General features: G+C 56.9%; 1 protein-coding gene across 1 annotated transcript in view; it reads left to right on the top strand.

The window, feature by feature from the left end:
• Positions 1–331: 331 nt before the first annotated feature.
• NEK6 (NIMA-related kinase 6) overlaps positions 332–20,282 on the top strand; it is a 64,877-nt gene continuing 44,926 nt past the window's right edge. The window contains exon 1 of the mRNA XM_005881520.2: positions 332–439. Coding sequence (XP_005881582.1) covers positions 427–439 — 13 coding nt within the window. The 5' untranslated portion in view covers positions 332–426. The remainder of the gene's footprint in view (positions 440–20,282) is intronic.

Genomic DNA, 20,282 nt, shown 5'->3' with positions numbered 1-20,282 from the left:
GGGCAGGGTCATAAACTGGCAAATGGCAAAGTCAGGATTCACGTCTCTGGTTCCAGAGTTGAAGTTCATAACCTTCACCCAGGTCTGTCTGCCTTTGTCCTGCTTTTCTGCTGAAAAAAAAAACCAAACAAAAACAAAACACAAGTGATTAAGTCATGCTAGGTTCCTGCCCAGCTGTCCTCAGAGAGGTCTTTCTGAAGGCCGCCCTCTGTCCTTGTCCCCCGTGGCCTCTCTGGGGTAGGTGACGAACGCCCAGGGCCAGAGCTGTCAGATAGAAAAGGGCTACAGTTCATTCACATTTCTCTTTCCTCTCTAAGTGCCAAAGATTGCTTTCAGAAGGGAAGTGTCCAAACAATTGTCAGAAAGAGAAGACTATTCCCTTCCTCTTTTCCGGTCAGACCAAGAGAAGGAGTTACAGGGTGGAGAATGGAGGACCCTGGTGAGTCATGCGAGATTAAATACAGGTTGGCACCTCCAGGCTCCTGTGGGAAAGAAGCAAGCTGGGACCCTGCCCTGCGGAAGAGCCCAGCCTGCCGGCCCCTGATGGTGGAGCCTCGCCTCCCAGGGGCCCGGCTCTCGGCTCTGAACGGCTCCTTGTCCCTGGCCATTTCAGCCCTGTGCCTGCCTCTTTTCCTCCTCCATTTCCCCTTTACATCTGGGTTTATACTACACGGTACTTGCAAGGAAGGTTGCGCATGAGGACCTGTGGGGTTTGGGGGGTGTGGTGCCCCGTAAGTGTCGTCCGGTGATGAAAGGAAAAGGCATTTCTCCCCCTTCCCCGTTCTTCCTGCAAGTTGATGAACATTTGCAAATTGCTTTGAGATGCGTTAATTTAAGGTGTGAAATAATAGATCTTGAGCGAAGGCTCAGCCACATTTCTGGCATTGATGGATTTCTCTCCCGTCTGGCCTGTGATTTGGAGAGGTAAAAATAGTCCTTGTTTCTACATTTTTATCTTCTTTTTTCCCTGACGTCATTCTTAGGAAGCAGCGTGCACATGCCACGGCCCTCCCCTTGGCCATCACCTCAGAGGGCGCCAGGCCGTGGAGCTCAGGGGACCTGGAGGGCTGCTGGGGTGCAGCAGTCGTTGGGGGTGGTCTGGGCGCCCTGCGAGTGTCTGTGAAATTGCTCTGATGTGAGCCGATAGCCAGGCTTGGCCGGGGACCCTCAGTGGCGTTTTGGTATTTGGCCATCTTCTCATTTCTGACTCTTGGGTCGTGACAAGGTAGCTTTTTTGGGGAAAATGTTAGTTCAGAAAGAAAATAAGCAGGCCAGTGGCTTCACTCCTTTCTCTTGGAGCTGGCGACATACACACAGTCCCTTCCTTTGGCTGAAACCGAATTAGACCGACAGGCTTCTCAGGCCCGACTCCCAGACAGGAGCTGACATTAGGGCAGACCGGTTGATGGTGTAATTTCCTGTGATGTTTAAGTTGGGAACTTGAACGAGCATTTTGACATCTGTCCCTCGAACAGGACTCGCTTGTGTGGAAACAGACCCCCACACACAGCCTCTGCCGCTGTCTCCAATTCTGGATTTTTCCACAGACAACTTCTCGGGTGGTCTGGTGGCAAAGGACCGGTCTTCTAGCCAGGCTACTTGGCATCCACCGGCAGGATCACCGCACCCCTCCAAACCCGCAGTGGGGTGGGGATGGGGGGGCTCTGTCTGGGGGGGGGAAGCGAGAAGGTGGTGGCGTAGCCGGATCTGAAATGCATTCAGTTCCAACGGCCTTGATCCGCATGGAGCCATTCTTTCTTTCTCTTAGACATCTGCGTGATGGTGACCTCATAGAAAAGAAAAAGGGGCTTTATGTAGGAAATCCACAGAGTGTGAAGGAATTCGGACCAGGGAAGGGGGAGGGAAGCCGCCACTCAGAGCCTGCATTTTCCTGGAGTTGTTTAACCTTCACACTTCAAAATTGGTCAGGGGGAGGGGGCGGCGCTTGACCCTAATGCACGGAGGGCCATTTACCGAGCACTTCCTGAGCCCAGGTACTGGGTTGAGTCCCTCAGACCCGTTCTCCCTGCAGATGCGGCAGAGTTGGAATTGGCCCCCAAAGCCTGCCCTCTCTGTTCCTTGCGTCCCCAGCATCTTTGAAACTGGAATTACTTTACACACGACCTTCAGCTCTGATCGGTTCAAGCTGCAGGTGAGGAATTCAGTTGGCTCACAATCCAGAGAAGAAAACGGAAACTGAGGCCCGGCGAGGGGGAGGCCCTCGCCCGCAGTCACAGTGAAGAACGTGCGCCTTGGTACCACTCAGGAGCCAGTCGTTCACCTCTGCGGGGAGAACCACGTGAAGTGATGCATACACAACGCTCAGCGTGTAGGGGGCACCTCGTCCGTGCCTGCCGCCCACTCCCCCGTTTTTACGAAAGACACCATAGAAAGCGTTTCATTACTGAGGACCCGCCCAGGGCCGCACGGTCCTCTCTTTGTCCGTGTCAGCTCAGTGCCCCTGCATAGTGAGGCCCTGAACGAGGCAGAAGGGGGTGTCATTGAAGTACTTTCCGTGATCAATGACCCTCAAAATGGACGGGGTGGGGACAGCAGCAGTTTGGAAAGAAGCAAAATCTAAATGTCAGGTGGCCCTGGGCACCCCTGGAAAACGTTTAGAAATCAGTATTTCTCGTTCCTCTCCACCCTCCCCCTGCCAGGCGACACAGTGAGCCTGACACATCGTTGTGGTGCGACCTCTTGGAGTTGGAGGGTCTCGGGAGGCTCCCAGAGCCGAGCCGGCCACAGTGCGTTATTAAGCAAGGCAGATGTCACGTTGGCTATTTACGCGGCTCCAGCTCCATCAGAGGTCTGTGCTGACAGCAGCGGCTGTCATAGACCCGAGGCGGGGCAGGTGGCTCTCGGACAGAAGTGAGCTAGCGGCCCTCTCCCCGCGCAGAGGCCCGAGGGAGGCCATGCGGGTTTGGCATGGACTAAGCCATGTGGCATTCCCTCAGGCTGACATTTTTTCCTGAGGGAGAAGCGAGATCCTTGTCCACAGGGAATGGCTGCCCCTCCTGAGGCGGTTTCTGCGGGCATTTGCCCACGTGGTGTGTGTGGTGAGGGGGGAGCACCAGCAGGCCCGGGAGGTCTTTCAGTCCGGCACCTGCTGGTCACCCCCCTCCGGCCCAGCCTCCACTTCCTCATCCGGAAAATGGGTCAGTAACATCAGGCTCGAGGCCCTCGATTCTCGGACACCGTTTGGGGTGACTTGCCTTAGAACTCCAACGTTAGGGTTAGAATTCTGAAAGGAAAGGGCCTGGGATAGACTTCCCTGAAAAGCCACTGTGAGTGAGGGGCGTGAGTTCCAGGGTGCGGGGGTGCGGGGGGACCCACACCTGCCTTCAGCCACGGCGCTCCTCCCATCACAGTTTACATGAGGAGGTTTTGTACACATCAGGCTCGAGGCCCTCGATTCTCGGACACCGTTTGGGGTGACTTGCCTTAGAACTCCAACGTTAGGGTTAGAATTCTGAAAGGAAAGGGCCTGGGATAGACTTCCCTGAAAAGCCACTGTGAGTGAGGGGCGTGAGTTCCAGGGTGCGGGGGTGCGGGGGGACCCACACCTGCCTTCAGCCACGGCGCTCCTCCCATCACGTTTTACATGAGGAGGTTTTGCACAAGAGTCTTTTAAAGAAAAGGTTCTTATAGGAAATATCCAGAATCCATAAGTTTAGAGACAGAGAGCAAATCGGTGGGTCTCGGGCTGGGGGAGGGGAGCCACTGCTTAATGGAGGGCCCAGGGACTCCTCTCGGGGCGATGGAAATGTTTCAGAGCTCGGTAGAGGTGGCGGTTGCACAACTTTGTGAATGTGCTAAATGCCACGGATTGTTCACTTTAAAATGGTTAATGTTATGTTATTGTGGGGGGGGGGGCTAGTATAAGAAAAAGTTCTGGCGCTTAAACATCAAAAGCATGAAAGCCTCTCCCTTTCCAGAGCGGGAGACTGAGGCCCCTAGAGATGGTTCCAGCCTGAGGTCTCCGTGGCGTCTGTGGCTGCCCCGTGGCTCAGCCAGACCACGCTGCAGCCTCCAGCCAAGGCCCTGGTGGTGGCGCCTGGGCCTGGGCTGTGGCTGAGACTTGTTGCAGAAGCACAGACCACTTGGTGCTGTGCCGGTCGAGTGGACTCTGTTTTGTTAACAGACACGCCCACGCTGGCTGGTATGTGGCTGTCCGTTCACTCATTCGTTCAAGAAACACGTCCCAACATTCCGGGTCAGGCATGGTGCTGGGAGCTGGCCCAGAGAACCTCTAACAACCCCACTCTGGACCCGCCACCAGCTGGTGGGGACACGAGTGTCACGACTCCCTTGTAGGTGATTTGCAGTAAGCATCTTTGGGGAAGGGAAGGACGTCCAGGAGGGAGGGGCAGCTGAGCCAGAGACCTGAGGCCCGGAGACCTGAGAGGGCAGGGGTGAAGGGCAGGAAGACCGCAGAGTGAGTGGGTGTGTGGGACTGTGGGATGGGGTGCTGGGAGCAGGACAGGGGCCCGGGCCGTGGGCAGACCCCAGACAGTGTGAAGCCAGGGACCTCCTGCCACTTCCTCAGCCTTTGAGCCCGTCAATAGGTCCTTTGTATGAGCACTTACCACGTGGTACATTCTATTCTATAACCCTCTCATGGACCCCTTCATCCTCCCAGCCATCCTATGACGTAAGTACCACTATGCCCATTTTATGGGACAAAGACACAGAATCCAGGATATATGGTGCTTCGATATCCTTAGCGTGAGTGCTGGGAGGAACCCGCATGTGGGGGTTGGGTCTAAAGAGTCGTAGGGCAGAGGCTGCCATCTGATGTGCCCGTTATGTGGTCTGTGCGTCTGTGGCCAGGCCCAGGGCCTGGAGGGGGCCTCCTGGGCAGCTGGAGGGAACAGCCTGTGATGAGTTATCATGCTAAGAGCACAGAGCATTTGTCTTATCTAAGAGAAGGCCCGGGGGAAGGGGGGGTCAGCCACAGAAAACAGAGGCATAAGGTGGAAGAGAAGGCTGCTGAGGTCCGACCGGACCCGGGTGAGATTTGGTCTTTATTGCAAGAGCAGTGGGGTCCCTGCACCTTCAGTGGCTTTACACTGCTCCAGCCAGGGAGCCCCCTTACTTTCCCTCACACATGCCAAGCATGCGCTCGCCCCAGGGCCTTGGCACTTGCTGTCCCTCCTTCCTGAAACCCTTCCCCCACATTCCCATGACCTGCTCCTAGCCTTCATTCAGGACACTACAACAGTCACTTCTCCAAGGGGACCCCACCAGACCCACCCTATCCGAACGAGCCCCCCGCCCCCCCCATTCCCTGGCCCGGCTTTATTTTCCTTCAGGGCCCTTCCCCTTCCCTGACATCCTGTGTGTGTTATCTGCCTCCCAGACTAGAACCTGAACTCCACGAGGGTAAGACCTGGTCTGTGAACCACAGCCGTGTCCTTGGGGCCCAGCACCGTGCCTGGCTCACGGTGGAAAGTGCTAAGTGGCCGGATGCTCGGAGAATGTTTATCTGAAGTTCCTGAATCTGTGAGCAAACTGTGCCCCTCCCAGTGGGCAGTGAAGGGCTGAGTGGTGCCTGTTAGTCTCCTCTGTGCAGAGAAGGTTTCTCAGAGGAAGGCTCATCCGCCAAGTATTCCAAGTAGGAAGAACATAAGTCCAGAAGGGCTTGTACCTCCCAGGGTCACAGGGTCTCCATCCTTGGCCCCTCTCTTCCCAGGCTGCTCCTGAGTGTCTGTATAGGAGGGGCTTTGGGTTGGAATGGGCAAGTGCCTTGTCTTAAAGTTACATTTTCTATCAAGCACACCTCCTTTCCTAGAGGGCATATCTTTTGGGGGTTGCGTAGGGAGGGGAAGGGGCTAAACCCTCCCAAGGCTCCGCGGCACAGACACTGCTGTGTGACAAATAAGTGGGACTCCGCATTCCACCCAGCCCAGAAAACGGGGACGCCCGGGTTGAAAGGAAATACTTCCCTAACTGGTGGCCCGCTGGGCACCACATGGCAGCCAGGGAGCCAGGGAGCGGGCGCCCACCCCGGGAGCTGGGCAGGTCCAGCTGAGTCCCGGCGGATGCAGTTACAGCCGGATCTCAAGCGCAGACGTGGCGTGCCTACCTCAGTGGCGGGCATTGCCTTTGTTCGTCTCCCGCAGGAATTTCAGTGGCCTTTTGTGTTTGTTTCAAATGCCAGCCTCCTTAGCTAACCCAGGAGGAAACGGGGCTAGATGTTTGTCTGTGTGGAGGCTGGGGACCAGGGTGGGAGCTGTCTGCTCCTGAGGGTGACAGCATGACATTTAGGAACCACGCAAAGGAAATACTTTTACTCCAAGCTAACACCTTCAGTTTGCGCCTCCTTCCATGACATCCCAGCTCTTCAGACATCGGTCATCTATAGGTTAGGCACATGAAGACCGCCGTTTCCAAACTCTCAAAAGGACAGTGGTCTGTACAAGCATTCTAGTGACATTTGGGGGGCAGGAAAGGCAAGTTTGGAAGATGCTGTTTGGTCGCTGGTGTGTGAGAAGTTCCTGGGTGCTGGAATGGCTTAGGGGGCGGCATCCTTGAAATTGCACAGTGCGGAAAATTCCGGGGCATATGGTCACCGCGATGTGCTAATGTTAGCAGTTGAGCTATTTAATTACCCAGAAAAACCCCCTTGCCTACCCACCACGGGTTACTGGAGAGCCTTTATTTCTCAGGAGGAGGGTCTTGTACGGTGTAATCCGACCAGGGAATCATTATCCTTCATTAATTTATTAGCTAATTAAGTGATTTGTCTGGTCACACGTTTATTCCTACAATTGCCATTCATCCAGCAACATTCCCTGGATCCCTCTCCGCGCCTGGCCTGGTGCTGGGCACTGGAGAGAGAATGAAACAGGAGGACCAATATTACTAAGTCGTGTTGGGTGCCAGCCCACTGGGTGGTGCTTTGGGCTACAGATGAGCTAATTCATTTCCTTATGGACGTTCACTGAGCACCTACTATGCGCAGACCTGTGGAAATTAAAAAAAAAAATGAAAATGGTACAGCTCCTAGTGGTTTGAACTCCCACCCCCTTCTGATGATGTCTTTGGTCTGTGTCCCTTTGCTTTCGGTAATACACACAGCCAGCCACCGTGCACAGGCCACACGACGATGTCCCGGGCATGAGCCAGAAACAATCCAGATGCCCAGGAACCGACGTGAGAACAAAGCATACCCTTCACACGTTGCGTCTCAGTTCAGCGTCTTGCCACCACCCAGCATTTTGAGACAGAATGTGAGATCTCGTGGTTGGCTAAATACATAAATATTTTATGTCTCGATATTCTGAAAACGAAGCCCAAATGTGCAGAACTGCAGCACATCAGTGCTATAGATCATATGTTATAATAATCTGATGACATGTTGTTTAAATATTTATGGGCGGATGCGACATGACAATGGGGGAGCGAACAGTCAGTCTCCAAGCAGAGTCCTGGCAGATGCTGGGGAGGAGGGAGCGGATTCGCGGGTCCCAGGAAGCAGCACGCGATACTCGGGTTTCTGAGTTGATGTTTTGGGATTTCGCGACAGTAGCAATGGCTGGCATTTATTGAGCACTTGCTGTATGCTGTACCCTTCACTGACACCATTTCATCTAATCACTACAGCCACCTCTTGAGGATGGGACTCTTACTAACCCCAAGTTACAGATGAGAAGCTGAGGCTCAGGGCAGGTCCGATGGGGCCCAGGCCCCACAGCTGGGGGGAGGCCCAGGATCAAGCCCAGGGTGGCTCCACTCCGCAGTCTGAGTTCTGTTCACTGGGTGATGAGTCAAATCAGAAAAGCCTCCACCGCCACCTGGTTGAGCCCTTGCTGGGTCCTACCTGGACTTCCTAAGTCACAGAAAGGATGCCTGTAAAATGTCAGGTGGGAATAGGAACCACAGGGAACAAATATCTAACGCAGAGCCATCGTGGCCCCGAAGGGAGTTCGCTGCAGACTGTCCCCCAGTTAGCGTCCGTGCCCCAGCCTTTGCCTGGGCTGTGCCCTCTCCCTGCAGTGCCTGCCGGGCTGGGGGACACTCAGACACACAGCCCCTTCAGGCTCTGGCAGCCCACCTTACAGATGCGGGGCTCCTGCGTCTCCCAGAGCTGACTCCACGCCCCAGCCTTCCCAGGCAGCCGGAGGAGCTGCGGCTTCCACGCCCTCCCTGATGCTCTGCTGGACGGCTCCCTCCACCTGACCCTGCCACCATCAGTCCGCCCGGTTCATCCCCGCGCTGAGCCCTGGTTGATGGTCACATCTCCAACACCAGAAACCGGGCCTGGCCCATGAGATGGAATAAATGACCAACCACAGGGGTTTGAAGAACAAGACCTGTTGGGAGGGAGGATTGCTGGGGCGGAGGGCGGGGGGGGCGGTGCTGAGTTCTGAGGAGCTTCTCAGGCGGTGACTGTTTCAGACCCGGTTGTGTCTAGTTCTGCAGAGGCCTGGGGGTGTCCCCACGATCCTTCAGGCCAGGGGGGAGGGGTCAGAGTGTCATAGAAATGGAAGGCAGGGCCAGCTACATAATGTGCGGGGCCCAGGACAGAATGAAAACACAGGTCCCCTTGTGAAAAAAGGGTTTTCCTTTCCTCTGCAGTCTCTCCCCCATCATGTTTTTTACAAGCTGTTTAACGCCACGCTCCCTTGGGCACGGGGACACTCCTGGGGCAAGTGCAGACCCTCGAAGGTACCTGGAGCCCCACCCTGTGGCTGGGTGTGTGAGCTCATCGGACCCCAACCTTCCCCAGGCCCCTGCCAAGGATGGAGGGCGGCAGAGGTTGCTGGGCTGGGGAGGGGAGCGGGCAGCCGAGAACCCGCCTGGGGAAAGCTGGCCACAGGTGAGCTGAGGCTCCAGGCCCCCGGCACGTGCGTCTTTGTTCCACCAGACTTCACCTAAAAGTTCAAGGGCTTTCAAGACGTGAACACAGACCTTGAAGCCCCAAGCACGGGCTCCCTTCTGAGGGCAGGCCTGATGCACCGGTCACTTGCATGTGCCACTGGCCCTGACAGGAGGGCTGTGGCCTCCTCCCGGCAACACCCACATTTCACAGAGAGCGTGGCCCCTGCACCTGGTCTCCCCGAGGGCTCGGAGCCAGATCTTACTTGAAGTAAACGTCCTTCTGTGAGGCGCTGTCACGGGCCCAGGATGTGAGCCCTGTCAGCCGGTCTCCCTCCTTGCCCAGGGCCTCTCGTGCCAAGGGCACCGTAAACATGGGCCTCCTCGGAAATGCCCTGATCTGATCCCTCACGTTGTTGCTGGATGTTGTTGCAGTGAGTGACAAACCCGTCCCCTCCGACTTCCCGTCCTTGAGTGACAAGGGTCAGAAATCAAATGACAAGGTTGCTGACCCGCTCGCTCGGGAAGCACGCCAAGCAGATGGTGCCCTGGATATCAGAGAGGGCGGGGAGCTCGGATTCCACCAGCCGCCCACGCTGTTCCCAGCCCTGAACTTGGGGGTCTGGCAGCCACGGGATGTGGATGTCTGGCCACTCTTGAAACATGAACGAGGGAGGCTCGGTAGAGTTAGCTGTGCTTGTTATTCGGTGCCTGCTGGGGGCCCGGGACCTGGCCAAGGGTTTTATCTGTGTTGCCGTAGTTAATCCTCACAACTTGGCGCTGACCCCATTTTTCAGATGAGGATAACTGAGGCTCAGAGAATGAAGCCACCGGTGCAAAGCCATAAGCCACACAGTTTAAAAACCGTTGAACCCAGGCCCAGCTGACCCCCAAAGCCAGTGCCCTTTGCATAGTCCCAGGCCCGGCTGAGCCTCTGCCCCCACCATCTGCTGCATGTGCGTGGGGATGGGAGCGGGTCCCGAGACTCCCGGTCCAGCTTTATTCCTCCCAGATCCAGCCAGCCCCGTGGCCACACTTAGGCCCAGAGATGGAGGAGGCAGGCAGTGGTGTCTGGACACATCTGGACACAAGTCACATCTCCAGCTCTTGCTCACCTGTCTCCGTGGCTTGTCACTTCCCCCTGGGGCCCTCAGTTTTCTCACTTGCAAAGCGAGGGGTAATCTCAGTTGCTGCCTGTGGGGCAGTGTCCATGACCCAGTGAGATCAGCTTGTGCACCACAGGCACACAGCAGGGGTGGCGTTGTTGTGTTGATAATACCTGACACTGTGGAGTGAGGCCTGCAGCTCGGTGCACCCATGACTCTCGGGAGCACCTTCCACACCGGGACACATTGGAAATCACAGCCCAGAGCCGCCCTCCCCAAACGGGTCATCCCCTCCTGCTTTGCTTGGCCGTTCGTTCATCCAACAGAGCCGGGCACTGTTCTAAACGCATCGTGAAGACAAGAAGGGTCAGCGCTTCTCTCCCCCTCTCCTGCTTTTCATTTTATTTTCCTCCTGCCCCCTCCTTCAGACTGGCCGGGAATGCCTCCTCCCTCGGGCTGGGAGATGCCCCAGTGCTCAGAGGGGAATAACTGGAATTACCCACCAGGTAACGGAGCTGGCGTGCTGGGTGGGGAGGGCGATCATGAGCAAGAAGCGAATGAAGTGTGTTCAGTGTTACTGGTCCGAGCGTTGCAGACAGGTGGACAGGGCCGTGGCCTGGGAGGGCGTGGTGTCTCCGGGCTGCCTGGTGGAGGGATGCACCCCCCAGTGTCTCTCTTCCCTCCCAAGGCGGTTGCAGGGGATGTAACATGTGCCTGTTGCTCAAGGTCCCAGCTCTCCCACGGGCTGGGATGGCCTCTCGGGCTTCCTTTGCCTCAGGTGTCTGAGAAAGTGACTTCCCTGGTGTAAATTCGGGAGTTTTTCTCAAGCTCTCCCAGGACTCAGCTGCTCTTTCTCAAGGCTGCTGGTCACCAGGGCCATTGGGCAATCCCTGGCCATGTACTATCGCTCCGACTCCTCTCAGTGGCCCTGTGAGCAGGCTCCGTTAGTCCTAGACCAGGAAAGGGAAGCTGAGCGAGGAGGCTGAGTCATTTGTTCAAGGACGCACAGTAGGTTTGTGGCAGAGCCAGGATTGGAGCCCAGGCCTGTGGCTCCTGGAACACACAGCCTAAACCAGTGGTCGGCAAACTCATTAGTCAACAGAGCCAAATATCAACAGTACAACGATTGAAATTTCTTTTGAGAGCCAAATTTTTTAAACTTAAACTATATAGGTAGGTACATTGTTATTAACTTAATTAGGGTACTCCTAAGGCTTAGGAAGAGCCACACTCAAGGGGCCAAAGAGCCGCATGTGGCTCGCGAGCCGCAGTTTGCCAACCACAGGCCTAAACCAATCTGCTCTAGTGTGAATGGATGTTTTTGTCTAAGCAGCAAAAGTCCACAGGTTCTGCTCACAGTAGCATACGCTCAACATGCACCTACTATGTGTGGTCCCTACAGGGTGGTACTGGGTGTTGTGGGAGGGTGTGGCCGAGAAGCACCGAAAGATCGTGGGAGCCCAGATTGGCCTAAGTGACCATTTGCCATGTGAGCTGGGTTGCTCCAGAGCTGTGAGGTGGGTGGGGTTAGCCTTGCTTTGGGGATAAGGAGGCTGTGGCCCAGAGAAGTTCCACAGCTTGTCAAGGTCACACAGCCCCGGGCAGCCTGACTCCACGCCCTCTTGCTCTGCCTGTGGTCAACCGCCACGGCTGTCTCCTCCGTAACAGGCTTGGCCTCCACCCTCATTTTGCATTTGGACAAACTGAAGCCCAAAGAACCATTTGGCAGCTTGATCCCGAATTGGAGAGAAGGGTGATGAGCCCGTTTTGTAACAGTGGAAATGGACGCCCATTCTGCAGTGAAAGAGCCTTCGATGGTTCTCCTGGCAGGAGAAGACCTGCGAAGTGACAGTGTGTGATGAGGGCCTGTGGGCGTGACGGGGAGGGGCTCCCTCCTGGGACCGACGGGAGGGCATAGGGTTTTATGGCATCTGGGACAGACAAGCCTCTTAAAGGAAAATGTTCCCAAAGCTCCCCCATCCCACCGTCGGCAAACAGTCCTTAAACGGCAAAGAAACCGCCGCGTTCACAAAATGGTGAGCCGGCGAGCGGGCCCATTTATTTAAGCCCGGAGTCCACGAGGCTAAAGACTCCAGCTCGCCACCCGCTGCAGCAGGGGAGCGCAGTCTTCGGGGTTTCCTTCCCATTACGGCTTTCTGTTGTGTGTCTGTAAAATGAGGCTTCTGCTGGCAAAAGCAGGTTTTAGCGAGTGCAGCAGCTCTTTCAAGACCTAATAAGGCCCCAAAGGAGGGTGTGTTCCAGCCACACTTTGCTTCCCCCCGGGGCGGCCGCTTCCCCGGCCTCCTGCGCACACTCTGGGCACTGTGTGCCATCCGTCTTGCTTCCCATTAACAGAATTACCGTCATCACTTCTGCAGGATGAGATGGGCCCTTTGGAACTGCCGTGGGGACAGAGGCAGGAGTCGCCGCCAAGCAGTTTTGCTTAGAGGAGAAAGAAAGGAAAAAAAGGAGAGACAGAGAAATACCAAACTCTGGTTCCTTGGGTCGAAAGAGCCTGGGCTGAGGAGGGAAGGGGCACGGGCGGGACCAGTCGTTTCCCGCTCGCGTCCCTGAGAGCCACACCAGGACACCTCTTGGAGGAGAGTGGACAGGGCACGTGCTGGCCCCGGTTCCTGACGCACGTGAGGAGGGCTGGTCACCCGTGCAGCGTGGCAGAGCAGGGTGAGGCCCCTTGAGTCCAGAGGCAGGGAAGGAGGGGGACCCGGCATTTATGGGGCACTCACAGATGCCTAGCACGGTGCCGGCCGCTTTGGGTTTGTCTTGGGGAGTGGGTGTCATTGGCTCCGTTTTTCAGATAAAACAGCAGAGGCCCAGAGAATCCCCACATTTGCTTCCGATCACATAGCTCCTAAGTGGTCGCTGTGAGGTCTGTCCGTTTCCTGGGCTGCCCTCTGAGAACAGAGCGAGGACTCCCAGCCCAGACGCCTGTCACCTCCAGCCTGCCCCTGCCTCACCCCCATCCGGTGGTCAGGAGGAGTTAGCCAGGTGGGGCGGGCATGCCAGAGGGAGCACCCAGCGCGTGCCGGGGCCCAGAGGTGCAGGAAACTAAGAGGCCTGTGGAGCTGACGTGGGGAATGACAGGTGTCACCTGGGACTGGGGTCAGGCAGGTCAGGAGGCCTTGGGTGCTGAGCTCAGGAGGTTGATAAGGAGAGGGGTATGCACAGGAGGTGTTTGAGGAAGATCATTCTGGTGGCGCGTGTGGAACTGGTTTGGTGAGGGCGGGGCCAGGAGACAGGCTGGCAAGGAGGCCCCGGTGTGGATGCCCCTGTGGCCTCTCCCAGAGCCTGTCCGCTGCCTGTGAGGCTGCAGTTCCACCCAAAAACCACCTTTGGCTTTCTCCCACCCCCACCCACCCAGCCCTTTCCCGCTGGGTGTCAGAGCCGGGGTGGGAGGTGGGGGGGCTCACCCTCACACCCTCAGCCTCTCTCACAGCTTTCCTGTGACAAACAAGGCCGACGCCCGCCACTCGCTGGGGACAATGTGAGAATAAATGATAAAATATGTAAAGCTCGCAGCACTGCTTTGGGGAGGGAAAAACAGTGCCGCGGATGTGTTATTTTCCCTAAATCCGGATGTCTGCGTGTCATTTTTTTCTTCCCCGTCAGGGAAGCTGTTTTGACTCCCGGGGATGAGAGGAGCCCGAGTTAATGGGAGTGCATCAGCCGAGCCGCCGTGCCAGTGTCTGCACGGAATACATTTATCCCCACTTCCAGGCCGGCTCATTAATCTGCAAGAGCCGGGTCTGTCGCCCTTCCTGGGGAGCGAAGGTGTCGTCTCTGTGATCGGATTCCTATTCTCCCTTGATTGATTGATTGACTGATTGGTCTGGAGAAGTCAGAGGAAAGCTGTGAAAACGAGCAGCCCTGAGTTGTCCTATCTGGGGTGCGTTGTGTGTGTTGGGTGTGGGCTGGGGTCACAAGTTCCGCCGGCCCACCGGGAGTCGGCCTATCTTGGGCTGCCATGTGGCACATAGCAAGGGGGGCTCCTGGCGTCGGGGTTGGTGTGCGGCAGTGGGGTGGGCAGGCAGCACCCCACGGAGGAGCTGGCTGTTCCAGGCTTTGTCCAGGCAGCGTTTCCCATGGAGGCCCGGTCCCCAGGAGGGTGAGCCCAGGCTAGCCCACAGCCCCCTGCCCTCTCCTCACAGAGCCAGGTAAGGCCAGGATAGTTCTAGAGGAGTCAGGGTTCTGCCCGCCAACGGGCTCTGCCACGCCCCTCCCACCCTGGCCCACCACGGAGCCTGCGGAGCACCCCTTTGGGTGAGGTCCCAATAGTTTTATGTTGAATGGATGAATGGGGGTGAGGAGGCCAGTGTATCAGATCCTGGCTGGGTGACTTGATATACCTGGGGTCTCACTTTATCATCACCAGAATCCGTGTCTCAGCTGGAGGGACTGATTCAGGGAGGTGAGGATTGCGGACAAGACACCCAGCAAATAACAACCCGGCGGACTCCTCTCCTACGGGGCTGTTCCCTCCCCCTGCCAGGCTCCCCGAGGGCTGCACGTGGCCTGCCCAGGCCAGTGCCCACACTCCCCCTTCCCTCTCACTTCCTCCCCCTGAGGGTCGTTCCCTCCTCTAGAGCACCCCGCCCCCATCAGTGCTGGGCAGAGATGGGACGGGTGGGCCTCCTGTGTGCACTTCGCCTCTGAGTCTCATTGCACAGGTGAGCCTTTTAGGGAGATCTTAGAAGGGAGGCTCAGAGAGGTGATGAAACTTGGGCAAGATTTCCCAGCAAATAAGTGAAGGATCCCAGCTTTAAATTCAGGGAGGACAGTGCCTCCTCGCAGAGTCCTGCTGGTGGGAGAAGGGGGGGCCGTGACTCATTTTTGTGGCTTACCTGGGGCATGATGCCAGAGGCAGAGCTTTCCCACCAGGAAAGAGCAGGAGTCTCCTAGGACCAGGTAAGGTGGGGGCACCCCCTTGGCCTCCTGGGAAACATGGGGCAATCAGGGTCCCAAACCAGCCCAGACAGTCCTTACAACCCCCTCCTGCCCTTCTCTTCTGGCTTCGGTTGCCCCTTCCCCCCACCCTGCCCATGGGAGGTGGGAGGCCCCTGCTTATCGGCCGAGTGCTGATCATGTGCTAAGCAGTTTGCTGCACAATCGGATGTAACTGTCCCAACCACCCTGTGAAGCCGGTCCCCTTATTGCATGATGACCCGCTCCCTGCCTGCATGTCCCTCACAGGATGTTTTGCTGTCACAAGAACAGCCTTTTCTCTATCCGCCTCCTGGGGGGCAGGTGTGTCTGAGACAGTGCTTGACTCCATGAGCCTCTCAAAAAATACTTGACACATGATGACAGAATGAATGAACCCCTGTTTTGCTTGTTTCTTTTTAAAGAAAACTGAGGCCCACGGAGCACAGACCTCGCCAGCTGGGGCCTCTCTCACTGACCACTTTGGGCCTAGAATTCCAGGTGTGCCCGTCTGTGTCCCCGAAGGGCCACGCTTCCCCGAGAAACTTCCAGTCCACACTTGTGGCTCTGGATCGGCTCAGAAAAAGCGTGTCCTGTGACTGCTCAAGGAATCTGGGCATTTAGCCCAGAAAAGAGTGTGTTTCCTGGCTTCCTAAGAACTGGGGCCCACCCTGCCCCTAGCCTGGGCGTGCAGAGCGGGAGGGAGGGAGGGAGCCATGGACTCCGGCCTGGAAGGCGACGCGTCAGACCTTATCATTAGAGGTTTGCTGCCCTGCGCCTGAGACTGTCCGTCCAGCGGGACCACCCCTGCACGGCCATTCGCCTGAGCTCGGGGCAGAAGTTCCACAACCTCCGGGCACCTCTGTTGTGGGATCAGTGCTCTCGAGTTACTAGAACAGCATTCCTCGTGCTCAGACAGATCTCTGTCCCTGGGGTGGCTCTCCCGCCCGCCTCACTGGTCACCACGAGGCAGACGTGGGCGCGACGTCCACGAAGCACCGGGCGACCCGCTTCTGGTGGGTTATCAGGCCGCCAGGGCCAGATGTTTCGAAAGCCAGGCATCTGGCCTCTCCCCCCGAGGCTGGCGCGGGTTTACGAGGTGTCTTTGAAGGGAGCTGGAGTCATCGCCGTGATGTCTGCCCCTTGCGTAATTCCACAATTTGGTTTTCTTTTCAGAAGAAGGGTCAGCGCTTCCCTCTCCTGCTTTTCATTTTATTTTCCTCCTGCCCCCTCCTTCAGACTGGCCGGGAATGCCTCCTCCCTCGGGCTGGGAGATGCCCCAGTGCTCAGAGGGGAATAACTGGAATTACCCACCAGGTAACTGGAATATACTGGTTAAAATTTCAAGACGGAGAAAACCTCTCTTGGGTACTCACAGGAGCGAGGAGGAGGCCAGAAAGAAATCACCCAGAGGGCACATGACTTGAACCAGTTTGCTGGTTCCCAGGCCCGGCCCCCGCGTTCTGTGAGTGTCACCCACCCATGTGAGCAGAGACAACTTCAGGACAGGCTTGGCATTGGCTCCTTTTCTTACACCCTTCAAGTGCAGGATGGTGACGGTAGATGGAAATTTAATCCAGAAAAAGTTGGCAACTTTAGGTTCGGCTTTTGAGTGTGAGGGAAGCTTGCCGGGCCTGTGAAATCTCCCGGCCTGGGAACCGCTGGTGCATTTCCCTTGTGGCGCCAGAAGCAGAAGTTGAGCCGCGGGAGCTCTGGGCTAAGTGTGCAGGCTGGAGAGCGAGGCCATCTGCAGCTGCACGTGCAGGCTGGCGGGGCTCCGGGCTGGGCTGGGAGACAACTCGGTTCCAAGGGCCAGCTTAACCAAGTACCACAAACTGCGTGGCTTAAAGCAACAGAAATGTATTCTCTCACAGTCCTGGAGGCCAGAAGTCCATGCTCAAGGTGTCCGTAGGGTGGGTTCCCAGGGCCGCTGAGGGAGACTGTTCCTGGCCTCTCTCCCGGCCTCCAGTGGCCACCAGTGACCCTTGGCTTGGAGACACAGCACTCCGCTCTGTGCCTCTGTCGTCACATGGCCTTCACCCTGTCTGCCTGTGTCCCGGTTCTCCTCTTCTTATAAAGACACCCAGCCATTGGCCCTAGCTGGTTTGGCTCAGTGGATAGAGCCTGTGTTCTGAAGGGTCCCGGGTTCGATTCTGGTCAAGGGCACATGCCCGGGTTGTAGGCTCGATTCCCAGTAGGGGGCGTGCAGGAGGCAGCCAATCAACGATTCTCTCTCATCATTGATGTTTCTATCTCTCTCTCCCTCTCCCTTCCTCTCTGAAATCCATAAAAATGTATTTTAAAAAGATTGGATTAGGGCCACGCTAATCCTATATGACCTCATCTTAACTTCATTATATCTGCAAAGACCTTATTTTCCTATACGGCCACATGCCCAGGTTTCAGGTAGATGTGAGTTTATAGGAACACTCCTCAACCCAGGACAGAGACCCAGAGGTGAGGAGGAAGGCCTGTCTGGATAGGGTGTTACAAAGCATGAGGATATTGGAGGGTCTGTGGCCATTTAAGGTGGGTTAAAGCAGGGTTCCCAGGAGGGCCCCCCAGGCCCCCTGTTCACCAGTGGATGAGAGTGGCACAGAAGCAGCACAGTTGTGTCAGGCATGCTCTGTGCCAGGCACTGGGCCGGGGCTGAACAGGATAGACCAGCAGACCGGAGGCGCTGGCTGACATTCCTGTGGAGGAGACAGACGCACACAGGGACTCAGGTCAGGGTTGAGAGCCGTCACCACGCAGGGCCAGGTCTGAATAGACTCCGGGAGCTGAGCTGGCCAGGGGTGCTCTGTGTCCTAGACGTGTGTATATGCTCTAGTGCAGGTGCCAAAGGCGAGAGGGTCGGTCCACGTTAGCACGCTTTTCTGAAACACAGGCCGTCAGCATGTAGTCCTTTGGCGGCATCGGCCAGGGCAGCTGAGGGCCGAGAACCTTCAGCGCTCGGCACAAGCCCAGCCCTGGCCATGCTCCTTTGGGCCAGGGGAGCAGCCCCTCCCATGATGACCAGGACCCACCATTCCCAGTGGCGCCTGACCATGCATCCTCCGCCTGCTTCGTGGATAAAGGTCAGGAAGGAGGGATCCCGGCTGTTTCCATCCCCCAGGGACCCTTATCTATTTTGGCAAAGGCTCTGTGGTCAGATGTTTCCGGATTAGCGTCCCAGCCCCGACACCTCCTAGGCAGTGATCTCGAGAAAGCAGGACCCAGGACCTCTGTGCTCACATCTCCTCGCCTGTGAAATAGGGGTCATGGTTCCAGCCCTGCCCTTCTCCGAAGAATTAGGGGAGTGAGTTAGAGGTCATAACCACGATGTAGGAATCCTTCCAGTGCCTACCACCGAGCCTGACCCACCGTGGGCACTCGATAAATGCTCACCAAGTAAGAGAGTGTCTTCCAGCCTGGTCTCTGGAGAGGGAGGTTCTGTAGGCATTTCCTTCCTCCTGTCTGTGGGCACGCAGTTACCTGAGGTGACCGGGGCAGGGTGCCGAGGTCATGTGTATGCATATGGCATTGATGGAGGAAAGATGCTGCTAAACTGATTCTGGGGCTTTGAATCATCACATGGTCCATTGAGTAAAATCACACGTAGGCTCGGTGCAGGGGGAAGCAGAGTGGGGTGCAGAGGAGCCCTGGAGGGGGATCTGGGGAGCCGAGTTCTGGGCCTGGCTTTGCACCTTTACTCGCCGTGGGGCACATGCTCACGGTGCCCGGTGCCCTGTCGGTCCTACTGAGCACCCCTCCCCTCTGCAGACCTGAGGCCACTGCTGTCCCTGGGCCCCCTGTCCCACAGCTAGTGCTGGGCTTGCCTAGTCTCCAGGCCTTTGCACATGCTGTGCCCTCCGCCTGGAGGGCCCTCCCCCTTCTCCACTGTTGACTGAGTGGGCACCGTCGAATGTCCTCAGACACATCACTCCTCTGCCTGGAGCCTCAAATATAGGTTGTAGGCCGGCGGATTCCTCGGGGCTTTTCTGAGGTCTCTGGTGAGACATGAGACCTCACATGCATGGATGCAGGGGTTCTCCTGCTCCCAGAAACTGACGGAAGCGTGGCCGCCATGTTAACGATTGTCTGCCACTGACACAACCATATGAATGAAGTGTAAGGGGTTTTCTGGGGGCTCGGCGTATTCCCAGTGAATGGATTCCCTTGGAAAAGGCAGGACTAAGGCAGCCTCATGAAGCTGTTCTAACTGCAGTTGGGCCACCTCGTCCCCACCTGTCCCTCTGCCGGAATTCTTTCCGTGCCTGCGGAGGGCTGAATGTGTGCCTCGGGGCTGACACGAGATGTGCACCTGCCCACACAACTCTCGGTGCTTCCCCATCTGCCCAGAGCTCCTCTGAGTGGTGCAGACAGCAGGTTCCGTTGGGGCTCACCCCCACTTTCTGCACTTGGGCAGGCACCAGACTTCAAACCCCACCTCTGCCGAATGTGCACCGCCGAGCCTCGGTTTCCTCGTCTGCAAAGTGGAGATAGTCACACCCACCTCCAGGGAGCGGCAGGTGGACGCCGGTGCAGTGCGTGGCATGGGGTGGGGGCGCATGCTGTGGGGCTGTTCCCCTGAGCGTGAGCAATCCTCACTCTAGAGATCAGAGTGAAACAGATCGGCAGTCTGCATGTTGAAGCCAAAAGTCTGTTGTCTGGAGAATTCCGCTTTGGAAGACAAGCTCAGGTTTTGGGTCAGAACCGTATTCGTCAGGAGTGTCACGGTTGAGAATCCGGGCATATCTTCTAGGCTTGGTGAGCACCCACGCCTTTGAACCTTCCACATGGACCGTCCCAGGTCAGGCTTCTGGCGATCTCTCGCACAGCTGGGCTGCATGTCGCGTTCTGGTAGCATCGTTTCCACAGAGCAGCCTGTCTGGCTATGAATAGACGTTTTTTTTTCTCTCTTTCTTGGACGCCTGAATGGCAGTCTCCCTCCTGCAGTCCCAGAGGCGGACCTGGGTTAAAACTCCAAAACGGACATCAGAGTGGGGCCATCCGTTCCTGCTCCGACCGTGGCTCCCAGCAAGGCTCAAAGAGCGGGCCGATGGCTGCCGTGAGCCGGGCGTCTCCCGAGGGTCCCCCGGGCTGTGGTGCTAATGGCTGCTGAGCAGACCAAAGCAGTCAGTTCACGGAAAAGGCAGCAGCGTGGAGGAGCAGCCAGAGTTGAGGGGGATGGTCTGTGTCTCCAGAAACAGGCCTGCTGGCAGCCATGCCGCAGACGCCGAGCCCCCCGAGACAGGAAGACCACCTGGGACGAGGGACCAGCCGGCCGCAGGCTGGAGGGTCGTGCGGCCTGGCGTTGGGAGCTTGGGTCTGAACCACACTACCTGGCTTCAAATCCCAGTTCTTCCTCCTATACTGGACAGCGTGCCTGGCCTTTTTATGCCTCAGTTTTCCCCTTCTGTAAAATGGAGTTAA

Source organism: Myotis brandtii, unplaced genomic scaffold (genome assembly GCF_000412655.1).
Source record: "Myotis brandtii unplaced genomic scaffold, ASM41265v1 scaffold68, whole genome shotgun sequence".
NCBI classification, from domain to species: domain Eukaryota; kingdom Metazoa; phylum Chordata; class Mammalia; order Chiroptera; family Vespertilionidae; genus Myotis; species Myotis brandtii.
The sequence above is the reverse complement of the archived record's forward strand: the minus strand, read 5'-3'. Positions and strand labels throughout refer to the sequence as shown.